This window comes from Serinus canaria, chromosome 13 (assembly GCF_022539315.1).
Source record: "Serinus canaria isolate serCan28SL12 chromosome 13, serCan2020, whole genome shotgun sequence".
NCBI classification, from domain to species: domain Eukaryota; kingdom Metazoa; phylum Chordata; class Aves; order Passeriformes; family Fringillidae; genus Serinus; species Serinus canaria.
This window is the reverse complement of record NC_066327.1, coordinates 16707090-16726711: the sequence shown is the minus strand read 5'-3', so window position 1 is coordinate 16726711 and position 19622 is coordinate 16707090. Positions and strand designations below refer to the sequence as shown.

The 19622-nt window shown below is 59.4% G+C and overlaps 1 protein-coding gene across 1 annotated transcript in view; it reads right to left on the bottom strand.

The window, feature by feature from the left end:
* PPARGC1B (PPARG coactivator 1 beta) overlaps positions 1 to 19622 on the bottom strand; it is a 45428-nt gene that overhangs the window by 12350 nt on the left and 13456 nt on the right. Inside the window, exons 2-3 of the mRNA XM_050979818.1 lie at positions 3956 to 4129; positions 1472 to 1684 (exon numbers count right to left, since the gene is read on the bottom strand). Coding sequence (XP_050835775.1) covers positions 1472 to 1684; positions 3956 to 4129 — 387 coding nt within the window. The remainder of the gene's footprint in view (positions 1 to 1471; positions 1685 to 3955; positions 4130 to 19622) is intronic.

Genomic DNA, 19622 nt, shown 5'->3' with positions numbered 1-19622 from the left:
ACACACAGGAGCTGCCATAGCATCCCAGCTCCTCACTCCATCAGTTCTGCCCTGAGGTGACAGAGGCTTTACACTGGTGTGAGTGACGGGTTTGGACAGCTCGCCGAGTCCCCGTGTGAGGCTCATTTAGCCAAAACATCCAGAGAAGGCCTCCACTCATTAACGAGCTTTCAAGGCTCTTTGGAGATGCAAATCCCTGTGGGATCTGTCAGGATCTCCCCCAGCACTGTGTCACACCCACGGGTGCTGGAGCGGGCTTTTCCCCAGCTCACCCGCAGTGCCACCCCTTCTGATGGCAGGGTCAGCACGTTATCCTTCTACTCAACCCCAATTTTGGTCAGGGGGAGGGAAAAAAAAACCCAGACCCCACACCCAGCAACGACATTTGAGATTGTGCCCATGTGGCGCTAACAACCGGAGGCGACAACAGCTCAACAGCAAGACGACTGCGTAGGCACCGGGGACTGCAGGAGAGACAGATCTGGGGGGTCAGGGACTGATAGAAAAGGGGTGCCCGGGTCAGGGTCAGCCAGGAAATGCCAGCCGGGGCACCCGCAGCTTTAGGAGAGAGGCTCCTGCGGGTGGAAGCGCCCAGCTCCCGTTCCCCCCCGCCCCTGCAACGTATACATCCTATATATACACATACAGGTCATGTGTGATATATACCCCTGCGCGGGGCGTGGGCGGTGGAAATGCACGCTGTCACCACTGGATGTCACTCCTCCCCTTTGCTGGGATTTTGGGGACACCCCGGGACCGGGCTGGGGGCTCTGGGGGGGACTGTGAGCGGCAGGAGGGAGCAGGCTGGGTGTCCTGTGCCAGGGAACCTCCCGGGCACGGCAGGAAACGCTCCCGGTTCATCCTGGCCAGGAAGGGGAGCGGGGCTGGAGCCCCAGTATTGCAGGGAACCCAGAGGGACGCTCCAGACACCAAATCTGGAGGGACTGGAGGCCACACAGCCCCTGCAGGGCTTTGGTGGAAGGCACAGGGAGGGTCAAACCCTCCCACTGAAAGCCGAGGGCAGGGGCTGACACTCAGGCAAGCCCCTCTTGTGACAGCAGGGAGCTCAGCCCAGGGCAGAGCCAGGGGAAAAAGCCACCACTGCCCATGGGCATGGGGCTGGGATGGGCCAGGGAGAGCCCCGGGCAGCCCCACACCTGCAGGTGGGGTTAAAAGCAGGTGTGGGTGTGCCAAAGCAGCCCCCAGCCCTCTGCCACCCGCCCCCACCCCGTCCAGAGGTAGGTTTGTATACACACAGCTGGTTCCCGTGAGGATGGTGATGGAGGTGACAGCAATGATGCAGAACATGTATACGTATACAATACAAGTATATGCTTTGGTATTGACGGTTAAAGAGAGTTTTAAGCCTAGAATGAAAAAATTCAGACCTTGGCTTCCTATCATACCCATGCAGCCGGCTTATCTGGGGCTCATCCAAATCCACCTTAAACAGTAGGAAGTGGGTTCTTACTAGAGACAGCTCATCACCCTCGGGGGCCGGGGGCGGCCCCCCCGTGACCGGGGCGGTGGGTTTGGGGGAGGGGGCAGGTGAGGTGGTGGCAGGGTTGAGCGTGTCCCCCTCTTCCATAGTTCGGAAGACAGCCAGGCCCATGTCATCTCCCTGTATATCATCCAAAGTCTCGGTGAGGGCTGCCAGCAGCGCTTCGTTCTCGCTGTCTATTATCTGAAAGGAGCAGGCAGAGAAGAAAGGGGGAGTTAGGCTGGGCAGAGGGTCCCCAGGATGCTGGAGAGGGGACAGAGCCACACCAGCTCCCACGCTTCCCAGTGACCCCACTGTGAAACCTGGGAGAGGAGTGTCAGTCTGTCCACCTGCACCCCAGCAGGAAAAGAATGAACCAGAGCATCTTCTCTCCCCACAGTCCCTCCACCCCACCACGAGGCAAACAGCAGCAGATAAAGGATCTGTCAGAAAAAGCTCCTGGCCCAAATCCTCCTGACTCTGCAAGTGCAAGAGCTGTGAGCTCAGCCAGGGCTGCCCAGTGGACAAGAGGGCACAGCCTCCCAGGAGGGCACAGGGGAAGCTCTGCCCGGGCTGCACCACTGGCCAGATGCCAGAGCTTGTGACAACAACCACTCTGAGTTTTGTGTTCACTGAGAGCCCCCAAACACAGGCACCTCCAGCTGCTCAGGGGCTCTCAGCTGTCCCACATTGGTCACTGGTCCTCAGCCCCAGTCACTCCCAAATCTCCCATCAGCACCCCCAGATCATGCTGTTCACCCACAAACTGGGTCAGAGGAGCTGTAGTGCAAGGCCCATCTCACCCTGGGCCAGGCAGGGCCAGGGGCTGCTCCTGCCTCCTCCCTGCCCACTGCTCCAGCTTGGCTTGAGTCCCTCCTTTCACCTGGGCTTTGGCTCTGCTGATGCACCTCCAGCCTTCCCAGTGCCCTCCCAGTCCCACCCAGCCCCATGAGTTCCCTTCCAGTCTGGCAAGACAGTGCTGAAGCCCAGAAGAGGATGCAGAAGCTGAGGAATGGCTGAGCGAGCCAGGAGCTCCTTCTTTTTGGTCCTCCTCCATCACAATCTGAATGTAAACCATGTCCAAGGAGAAGCAGGCTATCATCAGTGATAAAATTAGCACGGGGGTAAAGTCAGGCTCACAGGCAGGACTGCTCCCTGCACACAGCCTCCTGTGTTTCTCTCCTCTTGTTTGAAAATTAAACATCTTTTGTTCCATGCCCTAACCTCGCTCACAGTTACTAGAGCAGGCTCCAGGGAAAGGCAGCAGGATGCTCCATTTTTGGCTCCGTTTCTTTTCCTCCTGTTATTGGCACGAGATTGCTGTGCATACAAGTTCAGTGGGATACATTTCATCATACTCCACTGCTCCTCATCGGCCTGGCTTTTGCATTTCTTTTCTGTTTATCTTTTCCCCAGGAAGTTCACGGAAAATATGCATCTCGTGATGAAGGTCCCTCAGCTGGACTGGACTATTTTCAAGCACAGCATCAGCCCAGCAGAAAAGCCAGAGGGTTGTTATTATGGGCAGGTTAGAAAATATTGAGGCTTTTTTTTCATCTCCTTGTTTAAATAGAAATCTTTCTCCTCCCAAAATGTACACCAGGGTTGGTGATTAGCTGGTACCAGTGGGTCACAACCTCCTTGTGCAAGGGGGTAAAGGCCTGGGAGCTGCTCAGGAGGGCACAGAGACCCCAGCCCCAAGGACAGGGACATCCAGGGCATGGCAGGAGCTTTGGGCAGGCTGCCCAGCCTGCTCTGTGCCCAGTCCCCTCTGCATCATCTCCCTGCTTCCAACCTGTCTGTGCTGTGCCCACAGCCCTGCCCTGTCCTCACAGCTCCAGGAGATGAGACAGGAGCAGAGGGACACGGAGCAGTCCTGCCTGTACCCAGGAGCATCCCCTGCCCCAGCTGTGCACCCAGAGCCAAGGAGAGGAACCAGCCCCTCTGCCACAGGGACCCCAGGGACAGAGGGGCTGCCAGAGCTGGGTAAACAGAGGAAGAGGCTGATTCCTGTGAAGGATCAGGGTGAAGGGGCTGATTCCTGTGAAGGATCAGGGTGAAGGGGCTGATTCCTGTGAAGGATCATGGTAAGGGGCTGCTTCCAGCTCCTGGGATGGGAACTTTCCAGTGCTGAGACCCCCGCACTGCCGCCCTGGCATTCCAGGAATGGAACAGGACACGCTGCACCCCAGCTGCAATTCCAGTGAATAATCCAGCACAGGAGGGCTGCCTCAGCAGCCTCCTCCTCCTCCTCCTCATTAGCCCTACTCTGCTTGCCCCATTTAGAGCTGGTGCACAAATTAATGGAGCACTAATCAGCTGGGGAGGAGATATTAATAGTCGTGTGTGTTCCCTCCTGCCAGCCTCCCTCTCCCCCTGCCTGCACCCTGGGGGGATGGGGTACCTGGAAGAGCTCCGTGTTCCCTCCTGCCAGCCTCCCTCTCCCCCTGCCTGCACCCTGGGGGGATGGGGTACCTGGAAGAGCTCGGAGTCGTCGGTGCTGTACTGGCTGGAGTCGGTCTCCGAGTGCTCCCCGCCCCACTGCAGCTCGCTGAAGCAGCCGGCTGAGTCCAGGTCGCCGGCGTCCAGCTGGGACAGATCGATCTCGGGGAAGTCAGAGTAGAGGTGCTCCTCTCCAGACACCTCATACTGCACACAGGAGAGGAGAGAAATGCTTGAGCCCAGAGGAGCAGGCACTGAGGACAGCAGCACCCCCCTGTCACCCCGTGATCCACCCCCAATGCTCCCAGCCCTGCTCCAGCCTCTCTTCCCACGCTACCCCAGGCACTGGCAGGGTGTGGTGGGCACCTTTTCACCCACCTGGCCTGCAGTCTGGCACAGCCCCACAGCTCCACCACACCCCCGCTGGTGTCCCAGCTGTGGCACAGCTGGGAACAGCAGGAGCTGCTTGGGAAGAGCCTCGTCCCTCCTAGTGAGCAGATGGTCAGGGCACAGCACGGGCACAGCACAGTCATCAGAGGGGCAATTCCTGCCCTTGGTGCCCTAAAAGTGACATCCAGCGGTGGCCTGGGGATCAGCACATGAGACCTGGGACAGCAGCACACCGGGCCAGCCTCACACCTGCTGCTCACCCTGTCCCACCAGATGGCCCTGGAGCACTCAGGACACCCCTCTGGGGAAGCTGCAGATCCCAAAGCCCCACCAAGGCAGCCCAGAGCCTGCTCCCTGCTCCCTGCAGGGTGAGGGGACAGCGTGGAAATGAATGGATGTCTGAGAGCACTCAGGGTGATGTGAGCTAAAACATCTCCATTTAACCACAGAAAGGAGCTGGCACCTGCCCCACTTGGGCCTGGCTTCCACCCATGAAACCCCAGAGCTGCACCCAGAGCCCGAGGGAGCCGGGGCTGGCACCAGCACCCGCTGCCTGCCCTGGCATCTGGACCGTGCCTGGCTCTGCCTCGGTGTCCAGGGGAAAACACAGGGGAAAGGTCTGGTGAGACTCCTCCCAGCACCGCCTGCCCAGGGGGAGTCTTCTGGCGGTGAGGGAAGCAAGTTTATTTACAGAGCAAATGGATTTTGGAGCAGGCAAACATCTGAGCATGTGAGAGAGGCTGCAGGGGAGCGTGGGGGCCCCTCCTCCTGAAGCACCCTGGAAGGGTCTCCTCCATCACTCTGGGAAGGAAAAGGGATTTCAAACCCAGCTGCAGGAATGGAAAAGACAGCTTTTCTCTCTCTCTCTTCTCATTTTTTGTTTTTCAAATTGGGATAATCTGGGATTACTGGCTGTGTTCCCCCAGGCTGAGGAGCCTGTCTGCCACGCTCCCCACTGCATTCAGGACACTCCAAAGGACACTCCCGTGCATGCACTCATTCCCTTTTTGCATTTTTCACCTGCTGCCCACCCTGCCCTTTCCCAGGGGAGATGGAAAACAGGGAGATCACCTTGGAGGGCACAGCAAGGGCAGGGAGAGTGATTTGATGGCCTGATGGTGAGCCAGTGCCATGGCCCAGCCATGCCCAGGATCTGCAGTGGGGCTGCTGGTGCTGCCCCAGACAAAGCTCTGGGAGCTGCCCCCGCTCTGGGGGATGCTTTCCCAGAACCCTCCCTTCACCTTTTTGCTGGAGGGATGTGTATCAGGTAGATCCCACAGGTGTGGTGCCACAAATGGAACAGGCAGCCCTGAGTGGCTCTGGGAGCTGACACTCCTCACTGGGCCCCCAGGGCTGGGCATTTTCTAGCCTGCCCTGCAAAAACCTTTGTTCCCAGGTGTCAGAGCACCTGGTCAGGAGTCCCCACTGCCAGCTCTGGGGGACACAAATGCTGCCTTTCCCCTTGTTCTGTCCCCTCTGCCCAGACTGCTCTGGGCTCAGATGTCCTTTGGCCTTTCAGATGTGTCCCTTACCTGCTGTGGCTTGTCCCTGCCTTCCTGTCCCTGCTCTAGTGCCTGCTCCAAAAAAAGTCTTGTGACAACTTTGTCTCCCCCTTCTCCCCAAATCTTCCCATGGGAACACAGGCACAGGTTTTTATTTTTAGCCAAGCCATACATACACAGCTATACGTGTGTCTGTGTGTGCGTGTGTGCGTGCAATTAAAAATAGCAGAGCAGCCAAATTCTCCTGCTCCTTTTGATATGCCACAAGGGAAAAGATCCTGGTGCTGAGATCACAAGGAGCAGCTGACACCAGAGCTCGGGATGTCTTTTGATCAACTCCACAGATGTGACATGTCCCCATTGGCAACAGGGCTGGGTAAAAATAAACTCCTGCAATCCAAGGCTGCTGAGCTGCCCTCTCTGGGCACTTGGGGCAGGACTGCCCTGCCACTGCCACTGCCACTGCCACTGCCACTGCCACTGCCACTGCCACTGCCACTGCCACGCTGGGGATGCTCCCAGCTTCCTGCCTCCCACGGGTCAGGAATGCCCAAACCTCAGCTCTGTGTGGAGCCTCCTCCTCTCCTCACTGAAAGGCATGGGGACAGCCTTTGCTTGGTGGGGTCACCCATACTGCCACCTGGATGGGCACCCCAGCCCACCCCTCTGCTGGGCAGTGTCACTTACCCAGCCCAGCCACCAAGGACCTGGGCTCCAGAGGGAACCCACCACTCCCAGCCCATGGCTGAGGCCCTCTGGGCTGGTGCCAGGGCTGGGGAAGGGGCAGCCCCCTGCCCAGCTCGGGGGTGGCAGCAGTACTGGGGACACTGCCTGTGGGCACGGGACCTCATCTGCTCTGACTGTCCCTTTTCCCACCCTCTGCACTTCCTGCTGCCTTGGGAGAGGAGTGAACTTTTGTTCTAATTTTACTCGGGACTTTGTAGGAAGATCAGCCATGGGTTCTTGGTGTGCAGCCAGCAAACACCCATGGAGACATGCTCAGAGACTGGGAGGCATCCTCCAGCCCAGACACCTGGGCCGGCTGTGCTGCAGCAGGGCTGCCACCAGAGAGCTGCTGCCAGCGCCTGAGCAGTCCCTGCTCCAGGGAGGAGAGCTCCTGCTGACTCCTTGGTCAGCATCCCTCTGGCTCCTGGGTGCCCTGGGGCTGCCATGTGCTCCCACTGCCTGTCCCTTTGCCATGTCCCCAGTCTGTCCTTCCCAGAGCAGTGGCAGCACAGGAGGAGGAGCTGGCACAGGGTTAGAAACAACTCCCTGCCCAACTGGGAGGGTGTTCAATGCAGGCCACTGTCTCTGGTGGCCCCAGAAGCTCTGGGAACATGTCCTGCACCTGCAGCCACTTGCTGGAGTCACATCCAAGGATGTCCCAGCTCAGTGCTGGCTCTGGCACCCAGGGGACAGCAGGTGGGACATGTCCCTTTCAGTTCTTCTGTTTTGGAGCAGTGTGAACTCTGGCACGTGAGGTCTTATCTCTGAGGAGACACCAGACTCCTCCCCAAGCCCAACTCTAATTCAAACACTGGATTAACGAGACAGGAAATGTTTTCCTCTTTTTCAGTGTCAACCTGGGCTCCCCAAACAAAACCCCTGCAGTCAGCAGGACTGGAGAGGCTGCCTGGGGTCAGCTGCACCCAAGAGCCCAGGGAGAGCAGGAGCAGCCCTGCTGCCAGGGAACAGTAACCTGGGCAGGGCAAGCAGGGGCTCAGCTCATTGTCTGCTCTGCTGAGCTGCCTCAGGAGCTGGGGACAGCGCAGTGACCGTGACACGGAGACCTGCAGGTGCTCTCCCTGTCTCACTCCAGCACTGCCAGAAATTACCCTTATCTGCAGAACCCCTGGGTCCAACCCCTTGAAGTCATGGCCAAGAATTCTGGCGGGGGCTGTGGGCACAGGGGGGATGGCACACGGGGCTGGTGCTCACTCAGCCTGCACAGGGGCAGCCTCTGAAGTGCCGCTGGCCACGGGCAGCACCTTCCAGGAGCCTCATCCTGCCCTGCCTGCAGGGGTGCCCTGCAGTGGCCCTGTCACTCACGTGCCATGGAAAAGGGGAAGGAAAGAGGCAGCACCTCGGAGGGGCCAAGGGAAGCAGCCAGGGACAGCAGCCCACCCCTCACTGGGGAGCAAACGGTGACTCAGCTCCTCCCTGCACAGCCAGGAGCCTGCCCAAGGCATTAAGGGATAAATATCCATCCCCACGTGCTGCAGGCACTGCCCCAGAGCAGCCAGCAGAGTCAGGCTGGCACCCACAGCAGCAGCAGGTGAGAAGTGCTGAGAACACCAAGTGCTGCTCCCACCAGCCCTGCCTCTGCTCCAGGGCAGCTTCTCCATCCTCATCCTCACCAGGACTCGAAAAAGGAAAGAAAATCCTTGGGCAGGGGTTTTGCAGAGTTGTCTGGGCTTATCAGGGAAATCCATAATCACAGACTGCTTCAAACGGGGATTACAGCCCTGCAGGGAGACTGCAGGGTGTTCCTGGGATGGGCTCTCACCAGGGTGGTGGCACTGGGCTGGCTGCTGTGACACTGGGCTGGCTGCTATGACACTGGGCTGCTGTGGCACTGGGCACAGCCATTCCCCCCTTTCAGACAGATTCCCAGCACCCTCCTGAGCTGCCCCAGAAGCAGAGTGAGGAGGCTTTGGGGGCATGACCCACACTGGGACCAAACCCAAGGGTGCACCCTGCTGTCCCCACAGCTCTCAGCCAGGGGACATGGTCCCCATGGGGTCACCCATCAGCACCTGGGCCAGGTGCTGCCAGCCCCTCATCATGCCCAAGGATGTGCCAGCTCCATGCCAGCCCAGAGGGATGACGGATGTTGGGGGAGGGGGCAGCCTGGCTCCAGCACCAGGGAGGAGGGCAGAGGTGGGAATGGAGGAGACAGCTATAAATAAGTGTAAATACAGCAAGGAGGCACCTGGCCAGAGCTGTGAAGGTCACCAGAGTGTGTGCCAGCAGATAAGCAACCCCCCTCCCCAGTGGCATTTGACAAAATGTCACCGTGAATGAGGGAGAGGTGGTGTCGGGTTGTGCCTTGGCCCTGTCACCCCTTGACACCCCTGATATTTATAGCTGAGAGCCCCACAGTGAAGGGCGAGGGGTCCCTGGAGGTGAGGGGACCCTGCCTGCACCCACAGTGAGCACAGGCACAGGCAGGTCCCTCGTCCCCTCCCCAGGTTTGGGGAGAAGGCCCACAGGAACCTCCCAGGCTGCACAGAGCAGGAGACACCTCTCTGTCCTGCCAGGCATTTTGCCCTCTACCCCCTGTTAATTTTTAATTACTTTTTTTAACTTTCTACTAATCCGTTTTAACAATTTGGCCCGGCCAGCAAAAGGCAAAACCTCATTTAAAACCCAGACTGAGCAAACTGCAGCTCCTTCTTCCTCCTGAGCCACTCCAAACCAAGTCCTGCTGGTCCCGCTGGGTGCAGCACGTGGGAGCTGCCCACGCTGGGCATGCTGTGCCAACACAGCCTGGACTCAGAGCTTGGACTCAAAGGTTGGACCTGATGACCACAGAAGTCTTTTCCAACCGAAATAATTCTGGGATTCAGTGGCACACGTGGAGCAGCTGCTCTCCCAACACAGCCTGAGGTGTGCTGGGTGGGAAAAGGGGGTGCTGGGTGGGAAGAAGAGGGTGCTGAGCAGGAAAAGGGGTGCCCAGTGCCAGGCTCTGAGCCCCAGCCCCAGGCTGAGCACAGTCTCGCTCCCTGACTTTTGTCTTACATTAGAAGGTGTAATTAAGATCAAGCAGGAGATGCCAGGAATGGGAAATATTAAACATTAACCGCAAACAATAAACATGAACTTGCCAGGATAACTTTGATATGCAGGAAAGATGGAAGAAATTGTACTAAACTGTCCTTGAGTCACAGGACAGAAAAAAAGGAGCCTGAGATACTGGTAATAATGCCCTGGATAAACAACTTTCTGCTGGAATACTTCAAACAAAGGTGTGTCGGGTTTAGGAAGAAGGGCACAGCAAAGTGTATCACAGGTTACAGAGCTGCCTGTTCACACCACACTCAGCTCATTTCTTCAGGCTCCAGATTACAGAGTCCACTTTGGTTCTGCCTGAGCTCCAGGGCCAGCCCAGGGCTGCAGCACCCACCAGGGAGCCCCTGCAGCCCCCACAGCCCCTAAAGCAGCCCCCACTGATCCTAAAGCAGCCCCCACTGATCCTAAAGCAGCCCCCACTGATCCTAAAGCAGCTCCCACAGACCCTAAAGCAGCCCCCACAGACCCTAAAGCAGCTCCCACAGACCCCAAAGCAGCTCCCACAGACCCTAAAGCACCCCCCAGTGCTGCCAGGCACAAAGCAAGGGCAGGTGGTGGCCGTGCCCCGTGCAAGGAGCAGACAGAGCAGGAACAGGCTGTTCTCAAGGAACACCTCTTCTCTCAACACCACCTAATGGAAACAGCCCTGTCTGTGTCCCTGTGGGCTGCCAGGGCTGGCCAGGCAGTGCCAGCACACCTGGGCACCCTCAGCGTGCTCATAACTGTGCCTGCCCAAGCGTGACAGCTTCACCCTGCACCCCCAGGGCTAAGCTGCAGCACCCCGTGGCAACCCACCCTGCCAGCAGCCAGCCTGGCAAACACCATCCACCACCCAAACACACCTGTGCCAGTGGCTGCTGCCAGCCCTGTCCCTGTCACCAGCTCCCTGCCACCACTCGACAGCATGAGGCAGGCAGGGCACAGACCCCGAGCTGAACACTGCTGGGGTTTTCTAGGAAATTCCTTTTTATCTCCCCAAAGCAAAGGCAGGACCAACGGACAGCAGTTGGCATGAGCTGGGCTGGGCACAGAGCACAGTGGGGACTGAAATGTGCCATCAGCTCTCCAGCCCTGCCATGGGACCCCCTGGCCGTGGGACAGGCAGGGAAGGGGCAGAGCAGGAGCAGGGCAGGAGCAGGAGCAGGAGCAGACAGGGCTCCCCCAGCACCCCTCACCTCCTTCTGTGAGGTGTCCTCCAGCCTGTGTGGGACAAGGACAGGGCAAGAGGTGGCACAAGCCCTGCAGCCCTGAGGGGATGCCCAGTGGGACTGGGAGCAGTGGGGACTGTGGCTGAGGCCAGCAGAGCACTGAGACACTGAAATTCTTGGGATGGCTCCCACTCACACACCACTGCAGGGGCAGGAAAGGCTGTGGAGCCCTGGGAGCCAGGCTGGCAGCACAGGGGACACGGCTGTGACATGACAGGGGACAGTCCTGACTCACTGAGGAGCTGACTGTTAGCCAGCTCTGCTGGTCACAAGAATTCCCCAGGATGGCAACTCCCTCCTTCTGCAAGGAAAACATGAGGGGGTGATTATTTTCAGAGCTTCCTCTTCTGATGTCCTTGCAGGCAGCAGCCACATGACTGATGTGGGCACAGGGACCCCAGTGAGGAGGAGCAGCCCTGCCCCTGCCCTGGGGAGCTTTGGTGCCCAGCTCAGAGGCTGACAGGGCTCCACGAGGCCCTTTCTGCCCAGAGGACATTGCAATAATCCTGCCATGGCACAGCCTGGCACACCTAACCCCAGCTCAGCTCCACGGGCACTGCTCACCCTGGCACTGGCAGCTCTTCACCCCTCCCAGCCAGCTCCAAGAGCAAATCCCAGATGGAAGCACCAACTGTCCCTCCACTGCCACACCATGAAGTCACAGCTGTGGGGGCACTCAGGAGCAGGCAGAGCACCTGCCCATGGGGACATCACTGCCTCGTGCCACCAAGGCCAGCCACAGCCGTGCTCCCTACCCACAGCCCCAGCCTTGGCATCTTCCAGGCTCCCAGAGCTGCCCTTGGCTTTCCAGGAGCCACAGCCTGGGAATCCCTGCACTGCCTCAGCCTGCCCTGTCCAGCTGGGCAAGGGCTGGGATTCCCAGCACATTCTGGTGTCACCCTGTGTGACAGAGCTGAGGTCACTCCGGGCCCAGTCCTGCCCCTTCCACACCTGACAAGCAGGTGGAGAGAACCTGATGCCTGCCAGCTGCCCCAGCCCGCTGCCACCCCCTGCCAGCTCTGTCCCCATCACCTGCAGCACATCCTTCACCTCCCCAGGGCACAGCAGCCCTTCCACAGCTCACTGATGCTCTGCTGAGGAACAGGGACTGCCTGGACCAGGTGCCCCTGCTGGGAGCCCTCCTGGCACGGAGGTGGCAGCAGGGCAGGGGGAAAGCCCAGCTCCTGCCCACCCTGCTGCTTCTGAGGGGGTTCAGGTGTCCCCTGCCATGGAAGGCACCGTGGGCTGGCACTGCTGGTGCCACCAGCAGCCTCTTAGTGCTAATCAGGCCGAGGCAGGAGACGGGGAAGGTTCAAGCTGGGGTTAAGAAGGCACAAGGAGGATCTTCCTGCATTAGCCTGACCTCGCAGCCAGCCCAGCCCCAGCACTCTGCAGGGACAGCCCTGCCCTGCTGGGGCTCAGGCCACCAGCACCAACCCTCAGTCGGACCCTCCAGGAGCCCCCACCGTGCCCAGATCCCACGTGAAAATGAAGTTTTCAGCTGGATGCATGAGGATGCAAACCTCTGTGCAAGGGGAAAAAACACTCACATCTGTCTTTACCCTCCAAACCACTCACATCTGTCCTTAGCCCCTGCCCAGCCTGCCCAGTGCAGCTGGAAGCCCCAGCTGTGCCAGGTGGGTGAGTGGGCACTGCTGGCCACCCCTCACTGCTGCACTGCCCATGCCAGCTCCTGCTTCTGCCCTGCACAAACCTGGCACCCTACAAGAGGTGAGTGCCCCCATCTTCTCCTCCTGAATCAGGGGCTCCCTTTCCTCCCCCATCTCGCTACACCCAAATAAATTATTGCCCATTTTCTGCAGGTGTCCTGGCCAGAGGGGACTGTCACCACCCAGTGTGGTCACCACGTGGTCACCTCGTGCCTCTGCTCTGACGCCTCTGTGCCCACTAAGCTGCTGGGGAGGGGCAGTGCTGCCAGCTGGGCATTTTCCAGGTGGGCATCGGGAGTCCCTGGGATAAAGTGATAATCAGTATTGACACCAGTCCAGTTCTGTGGGAAAGGTGGGAGGAGAGCAGGTCCCAGCAGGCCTGGGAATGCAGGGACACGCTCCCAGGTGGATGCTGGAGGTGAGAACCCTGAGCAGCAGCTCTGGGCAGGCTGGGCACACAGCAGCACAACCTGTTTGCTCTGGGGATTTCCTGGGGCTGCACAAGGCTTTGCTGTGTCCGGGTCTGCACCCAGGCACTGTCAGCTGTCCCAGCCAGGCCACCTGCCCCAGGGCTGGGCTCTGCCCCTGCTTTTTGGCTCTGCAGGAAGCATTTCTGCGAGCCACAGACTGGAGCTGGTGCTGCTTTCCTCGGGCTTCCTACTCTGCAAACAACTGACTCACCCTGGAAAGAAACAGCTCCAAGATCTCCAGATAGAAGAACCCTATGAGGGCAAGAAGCTCCTTCAGGAGCACATGCAAACCCACATCCACAAAGCTTTGTTCTATTCCAAATTCTCTCCTGTGAGGGACCACACCTTTCCCCTCCCCAAAACCCCAGGCAGGCTCCAACAGGGCACGAGAGGAGGGGTCTGGCCGCTCCCTGCAGCAGCAGCTGGGGCCCCTCTGCTCTTCCCAAACCAGCTGGGGGCCCCTCTCCTCCTCCCAAACCAGTTGGGGTGAAGCCCACAAGCTCAAGTTCTTACACTAAATCAGATCCTTTAACTGCTCCACGTGCTGTGCCACCTTGCCCTGAGCTTGCCTGCCCCCAGGCCTTGTTCCCCTCTATTTCTGACCCCAGCTAATCCAGGGATCAACAGAAAGCCAGAGACCCCAGGGCAGGCTGGCCTGAAAGCCAGCCCTGAGCTCTGGGTCTGACAGGAACTGCTCTGACCCAGCAGCCACCCCTGGGTTGGGACCATCAGAGTCAGGGGTCCCTTCTGGGGTGGGGGAAGCCACCTCTAGCCTGGCAGTGCCACATGCCAGGTGGTCTGAAAGCCCATGCAGGGCTGGCAGGGGTTAAGGGTGCTCAGGCCTGCCTTGCTGTGCCACCTCCATGCACTTTGCATGGCCCCAGAGCCTGGCAGCAGCTCCCCAGTCATGTGAGATGTGAGCAGCTCCAGCTCCCAGCCCTGCCTCGCTCTTATCCACCCGCTCTTATCCATCCCTCTGCCTCTGCTGCCCCCGTGGCAGGGGCTGCCATGTGGGAGCCTGGCCAGGAGCCCTCGTCATAGCCTGCAGTGTCACCTTGGAGGGTCCTGCAGGGAGGCAGGGCAGCAGGACAGGGCTGTGCTCGGTGTGGCACTGAGGGGACACTGCTGGGCCACAGCCCCACAGCTGGGGCTGCACTGGAGGAGAACAGCCAGCCCTGCCCCTCCAGGCCTGACAGCAAGGCACAGAGGGCATGGTGGGCACCAGAGAGGCAGCCCTTCAGCCTGCCCACCCAGCCCCACCGCCAGCCTGGTGGCCAGGTGACACCATGTGTACCCAGAGCTGGCTGAGCCAGGCTGCGTTATGCAAACCACAACGGGAGCTGTTTCAACTAGTTGGACTCCGGCCTGGCAGTCAGGTGCCTTCCTCCTCCTCCTCCTCCTCCCAAACGGCTGCCAGTGCCCTGGGCAGCTGCCCAAGCTCTGTGGGTGCCTCTGTCCCCACGCTGAACACGCCACGCCTGCTTTGGCCGAGGGGCTGGCCCTCCCTGGGGTGCCCCGGGATGCAGAGGGCAGGCAGGGGCTCACTGACCCCCACCACCATGTGCTGCTCTCCCCCAGCACAGCTGGGAGCCAGCTCTGCCCGTGGGGCATCCTTGGGGTGTCCTCAAGTGTCCCTGTAATGCCAAGGCACAGCTGGCACCACGGGCGGGCCCAGGGAAGGTTGTGCACTTTCACAGAATCATGGAAAAGTTTGCACTGGGAGGGAACCTTCAAGATTTTGTTCCACCTTCCATATCCCAGCGTGCTCCAAGCCCCATCCAGCCTGGCCTTGGGCACTGCCAGGGATCCAGGGGCAGCCACAGCTTCCACGGTGCCCCGGTGGGAGCAGAGATGTGGGGTTGTGCAGGCAGTGGGAAGGGCCTGTTGGCCCCACTGCTGGTGAGTTTTACCCAGCACTGTGCTCACCTTGGCATTTCCCATCCCTGGGAGGTGCAGGAACCCCCTGTGGAAGGAAGGGTGCAGGGAAAAAGTCCTGGTGCTGTGAGCCACAAAGGAAGGCCTGGGCAGAGCTGGTCACACTCCTGTCACCAGCTGTCCCTGCCACACTCACACCTCCTGGCAAGGGCTCAGTGTTTGGCTTTGCCTCCTCTTCCCCAGGCCAGGAGGAGCCAGCAGTGGACAGCATCTGTTCCCAACACCCTCTGACATTGCAACACACCGGGAAAATCCCAGAGGCAGCACCAGGAATCTTCATGCAAATCCCCTCATTCCCCAGCCAGTAGCAGCCTGGCACTCTGGGCTGCCAGGAAAGCACAGCCTGGCTCTGCAAGGGCTCTTTGCACAACACTCCAGCCTCTCCTGGAATTTCAACACGGATTCCCTGTCAGCTGGGACAGGAGCAGCCACGGGGCTGGGGTGGCACAAGGGATGGCTCCATCCCTGTTTTCTTTACTACGAAATTCTGTGCAACAAAATAAAGCCTTTGCCAAAGGAAGCGGGCCCCAGGCCAGCTCCTTCCAAGGCTCCCTGGAATGCTCTGCTCTGTCATCCCTCGGTGGGCACAGAGATTTTGTGCAGGTATCAGATTTTCTGTTCAGGATGCTTTTCCAGCTGGATGTCTTTGATGAGCTTTTCTGCAGAGGTGGCATGGAGCTGGAGGAGCAGGGAAACCTGCCTGTGGTGAATGGTAAAACCCTCTGGCAACGCCGTGACGCTGCTCCAGACACAGGGTCTAAATTTAGACTCCTCATTTATTATCCTGCAGCTGCTGGCTTTGGTGTGAGAGGAGCCAGGGGCTGCACTGATGCTCCCCTCACCCATGGCTGGGGCTGCCTGAACACATCCTCAGGATCACATTAGCCCAAACTGGGTGCAAAGCATAAAATAATCCACGAACCTTTTCCGTGGGTGTCTCCTGAGAGATGAGACTGAGTGTAAATCCCCCACCCTGCATCCCACAAGGGTTTACTGTGGGATGTGCTGGCATGAGCAGGTCCTGCCTGGGAGGGAAGGGGGTCCCCCTTTTCCTGGTGAGGGTCCCCAGGTTTCTGGCAAAGGACAGGTGGCTTTCCCATGGCTTCCCTGCTGCCAAAATCAGGGATCTTCCTCAACCAAAGCAGCCAAAGCTGGAGCAGAGAGGCAGGAGGGGCAGGGAGCTATGGGTGCCTCCATCTCCTCTCCTCTGGGATGTGCAGCAGAGAGATAAATCCTGGCGTGACCCCGGTGCTTGGCAGACAATCCCCTGCCTGTAGTGCCAGGGAGACAGCAAGTGCAGCCAGGCTGAGCACTGGCACCGTGGCTGCCTTGGGTGAGGAGCCATCCCAGGCTCTGGCAGCAGGGGAGCCACAGGAAAGCCACCCATCCTTTGGCAGGAGGCCTGCGTGACTCCAGCAGCACATCTGGGACAAAGGGGTGAAAAGGAGGGATGGCCAGGCAGCCAGGCTGGGCTGTGGTCCTGCTGGGACTCTCAGCAGCCATCCCCCACTGCTGGCACCAGCCTGGGACTCACAGCAGCCATCCCCCCACTGCTGGCACTGAGTGCCATTGAGGTGGGGCCAAGCAGGACAGAACTCCAGGCATCCCATCCTGCTGCCATCCCATCCTGCTGCCATCCCATCCTGCTGCATCCCATCCTGCTGCATCCCATCCTGCTGCATCCACCCAAGCAGGAGGCTGGCAATGCCAGGAGAGGGTTAAGCCATTCACCATCCCTGCTGGAGAGCAGCTGGACCCACAGCAGCACCAGTCCTGCCCCCCACACTGCTACTGGGACCTCTCAAGGGCCTCCCAAGCTGGGGCTGAGGTCTGCTGGGGCTGCCTCATCCTCCTTGGGGACAATGGGGTGGAGTGGTGGCAGCAGTAGAGGCAGCCTGGTGCCCACTGTACCACCTGCTAGGGAGGGGACTGAGAACCTGCCTGGCACTCCTGCTGCACACCCACCCTGTCACAGCTGGGCACTGGGAGGGTGGGACACAGCCCCAGGAGCATCACCAGCAGGGACAGAGGTGACAGTCCCTGCCCTGAGCCTGGTGGCTGCAGGGACACCAGGGACACGAGGGATCTCACACCCCAGGCTGCTGTCCCCATACAGGGACAGGCAGGACAGGCACGGGGCTCATGAAAAAGCCACTTGGAATGACAAGTCCTTGGCCCCCCAGAGTGTCCCCACTGTTCCTGCCACTGACCCACGGGAACCTGCAGCACCAAAGACCTCCCTGTGCCTTTTGGGGCTGCTCCCCTTTCTCCCCTCATTGCCTTTTCAGGCACCATCCTATGCACGGACTTTCAGCAACCCAAAAAATGCCCAGATGTGATCCCTGGGTGACCTCCTCCTGCTCCCTGTGCTGACATCTGCTGAAGCAGCACAGAGGGGACACAGGGACACCCTGTTTCTGCCTCCCCCTCGGCCCCAGAGGCCTTTCCCCTGCTTTCCCCCGGCTCAGGAGGGGCACAAACCCTCGGGCAGTGGCTGGTATTTGGGTAAGAGGCCACACTGGGGTACAGAGGCAGGAGCACGTGCTGCTGCTGTCCTGACACACAGAGGGCTGGGGCTGTGCCTGGCCATCAGCACAGGCTCAGCAACTCTCCCACGGCCGCCAGCAACACCCCCAGGACCCCCAGGGACCCCCCGAGCCAGCTGTGAGGGGTGACAGGCAGGGCAGGAGCTCAGTGGGGAGCAGAGCCTGCCTGCCTGAGGCTCTGCCCTCCCTGCTCCCTGCACTGCAGGGCTCCCACTGCCTTTCCCACTGCAGGACTGCTGCTGCCCTGCTGGGAGCAGCCCGTGCCCATTGTGGATGGGATACTCTGCCACAAAGCTCCTTGCCCCCTCTGTCACGCTCCTCACCCTCCTCTGGCTGCCAGCTCGGACCCTCTCCTACCTTTCCCATGGGAGGATTTCCCAGTGCCCGCCAAGGGATTTGCAGGTATAAAGTGCCCACTCAGTGCCCGGGAGCCTCTGGCATCCACCTTGGCAGACACCCAGCGCTGTCCTGGAGAAACGTGGGCAAAAATCTCACCCTGGCACTGCTGAGCCCAGCCATGGCAGCCCCTGGGCCCGGGCATCGCCCCTTGCCAGGGGCACGGGTCCCATGGGGGGAGGCACTGCCTGGGCAGCCGGAGCAGGGCACATCCAAAGAAGGAAAAGAGTTGGATGGATGGAGGAGCCGGCCGGGCTCCCTGGCCAGCCAGCCCATACTGTAAAAGGAGTGGGAGCAGGGAGTGCACAGCCCTGGCTCCAGCAGTTTTTAAGATGGCTGTGAAGCTGAGAGAAGGAGGAGGAGGAGGAGAAGAAGGAGGAGGAGGACATTAACCCTCCCAGCACTGCGCTGCAGCCACCAGCACTGCAGGGAGATGAATGGCAGCTTTCCAAAGGCTCCACTTAACAGGAGATGGATTGGGGACCACTCAACTCCCACCCAATAAAATCCAGCTGATGATGCTTTCAGGCCTGGCAGGGCCGAGCTGGGAGACGCTGACCTCAGACAGACTGTGGGAAGGAGGAGGAGAAAGAGAAGGAGGAGAAGGAGGCACATGACAAATCAAGGACCCACCATGGGACAGGACATTCAGCAGGATCTTAAAGACCCCTGGAATATGGACTCCTTGAAAAAATGCCCTTCCACTCGTGCTGTCTGTGGGAGCTTAGAACAGCAGAGGGGCAGGAAAGGGGCACCCCTGGTGCCACCCTCTGGGTGCCTGTATTGACATCCCTTGCTGGCTGCTCAGCAGGGAGCAGCAGAGCCAAGTGACTGCTCAGCTTCCCTGCTCTTGTCCCTGTGGACACTCACGTGAATATTCACGTTTTTCCTGCTTAATGTTTTCCTTTAAAAACATCGGGCTTGGCCCTCCCGGTGCTTTTCTGCAGGATTCATCAGAGCTGCAGAGACTGGAGGAGCAAAGGTACTGGGCACTTAACAACGACTTCCCTTCTCCAAAGTTTTAATTGGTCATTGACGTCAAGTGATTATTGAGAATTATTAATTAAGAAAGCATTTAAGAGCCTGGCTTTTGTTGAGGTTTCGCCGTTACAATTAGTTTATGGGCCAACAGAAGAAACATCAGCCTTTGCAGTCACTTGGAGTGCAGCAAAGTGCCCATAATTAATTTCCCTTTCCGCAGCAAGTGCTTTGCTCTGACCTGCCTTGGGGACTCGCCTTTCTCCAGGTGTGCCAACCACAACAGCCCTGGAAACACGCAGCCACAGGGACATCAGGATGGGAACACCATGTCCCCTCCAGCCCCTCACTACGCAGGGATTGCGGCTCTTTTCGGGAAAGCATCCTGGCCACATGCCCTGATCCTGGGGAGGAGGCCACCCTGCCTTTGAAAGAGATTTTCTTTTTATCTCCTTCCTGCCCTGGGGAAGCAGCTGCCTCGCAGGTGCTTGGCACTGAGAGGATGTGTTTTGGCAGCCCAGCACTTTCCAGGAGTTCCCTGAAGCCCCTCACACAGCGGCAGCACCCACCACAGACAGCAGCAGGATGCTGGCGGGGTGAGCTGAGGCTGGAGAACCCCATGGGATGGCTCCAGGAACGGGGCTGGAGCACTGCCTGCTCCTGCCTCAGTCTGTGCACAACCTCAGGCTGCTCCCTGCAGCAGCAATTGCTGCCTCTCCACCTCTGCTGGGGCACCATAGCTCCTCCTTCCCTGGGGGATCTGGGGTGCTAGTGGCAGGGTGGGTGCCAGCACAGTCCAGCCCTTCCAGAGCA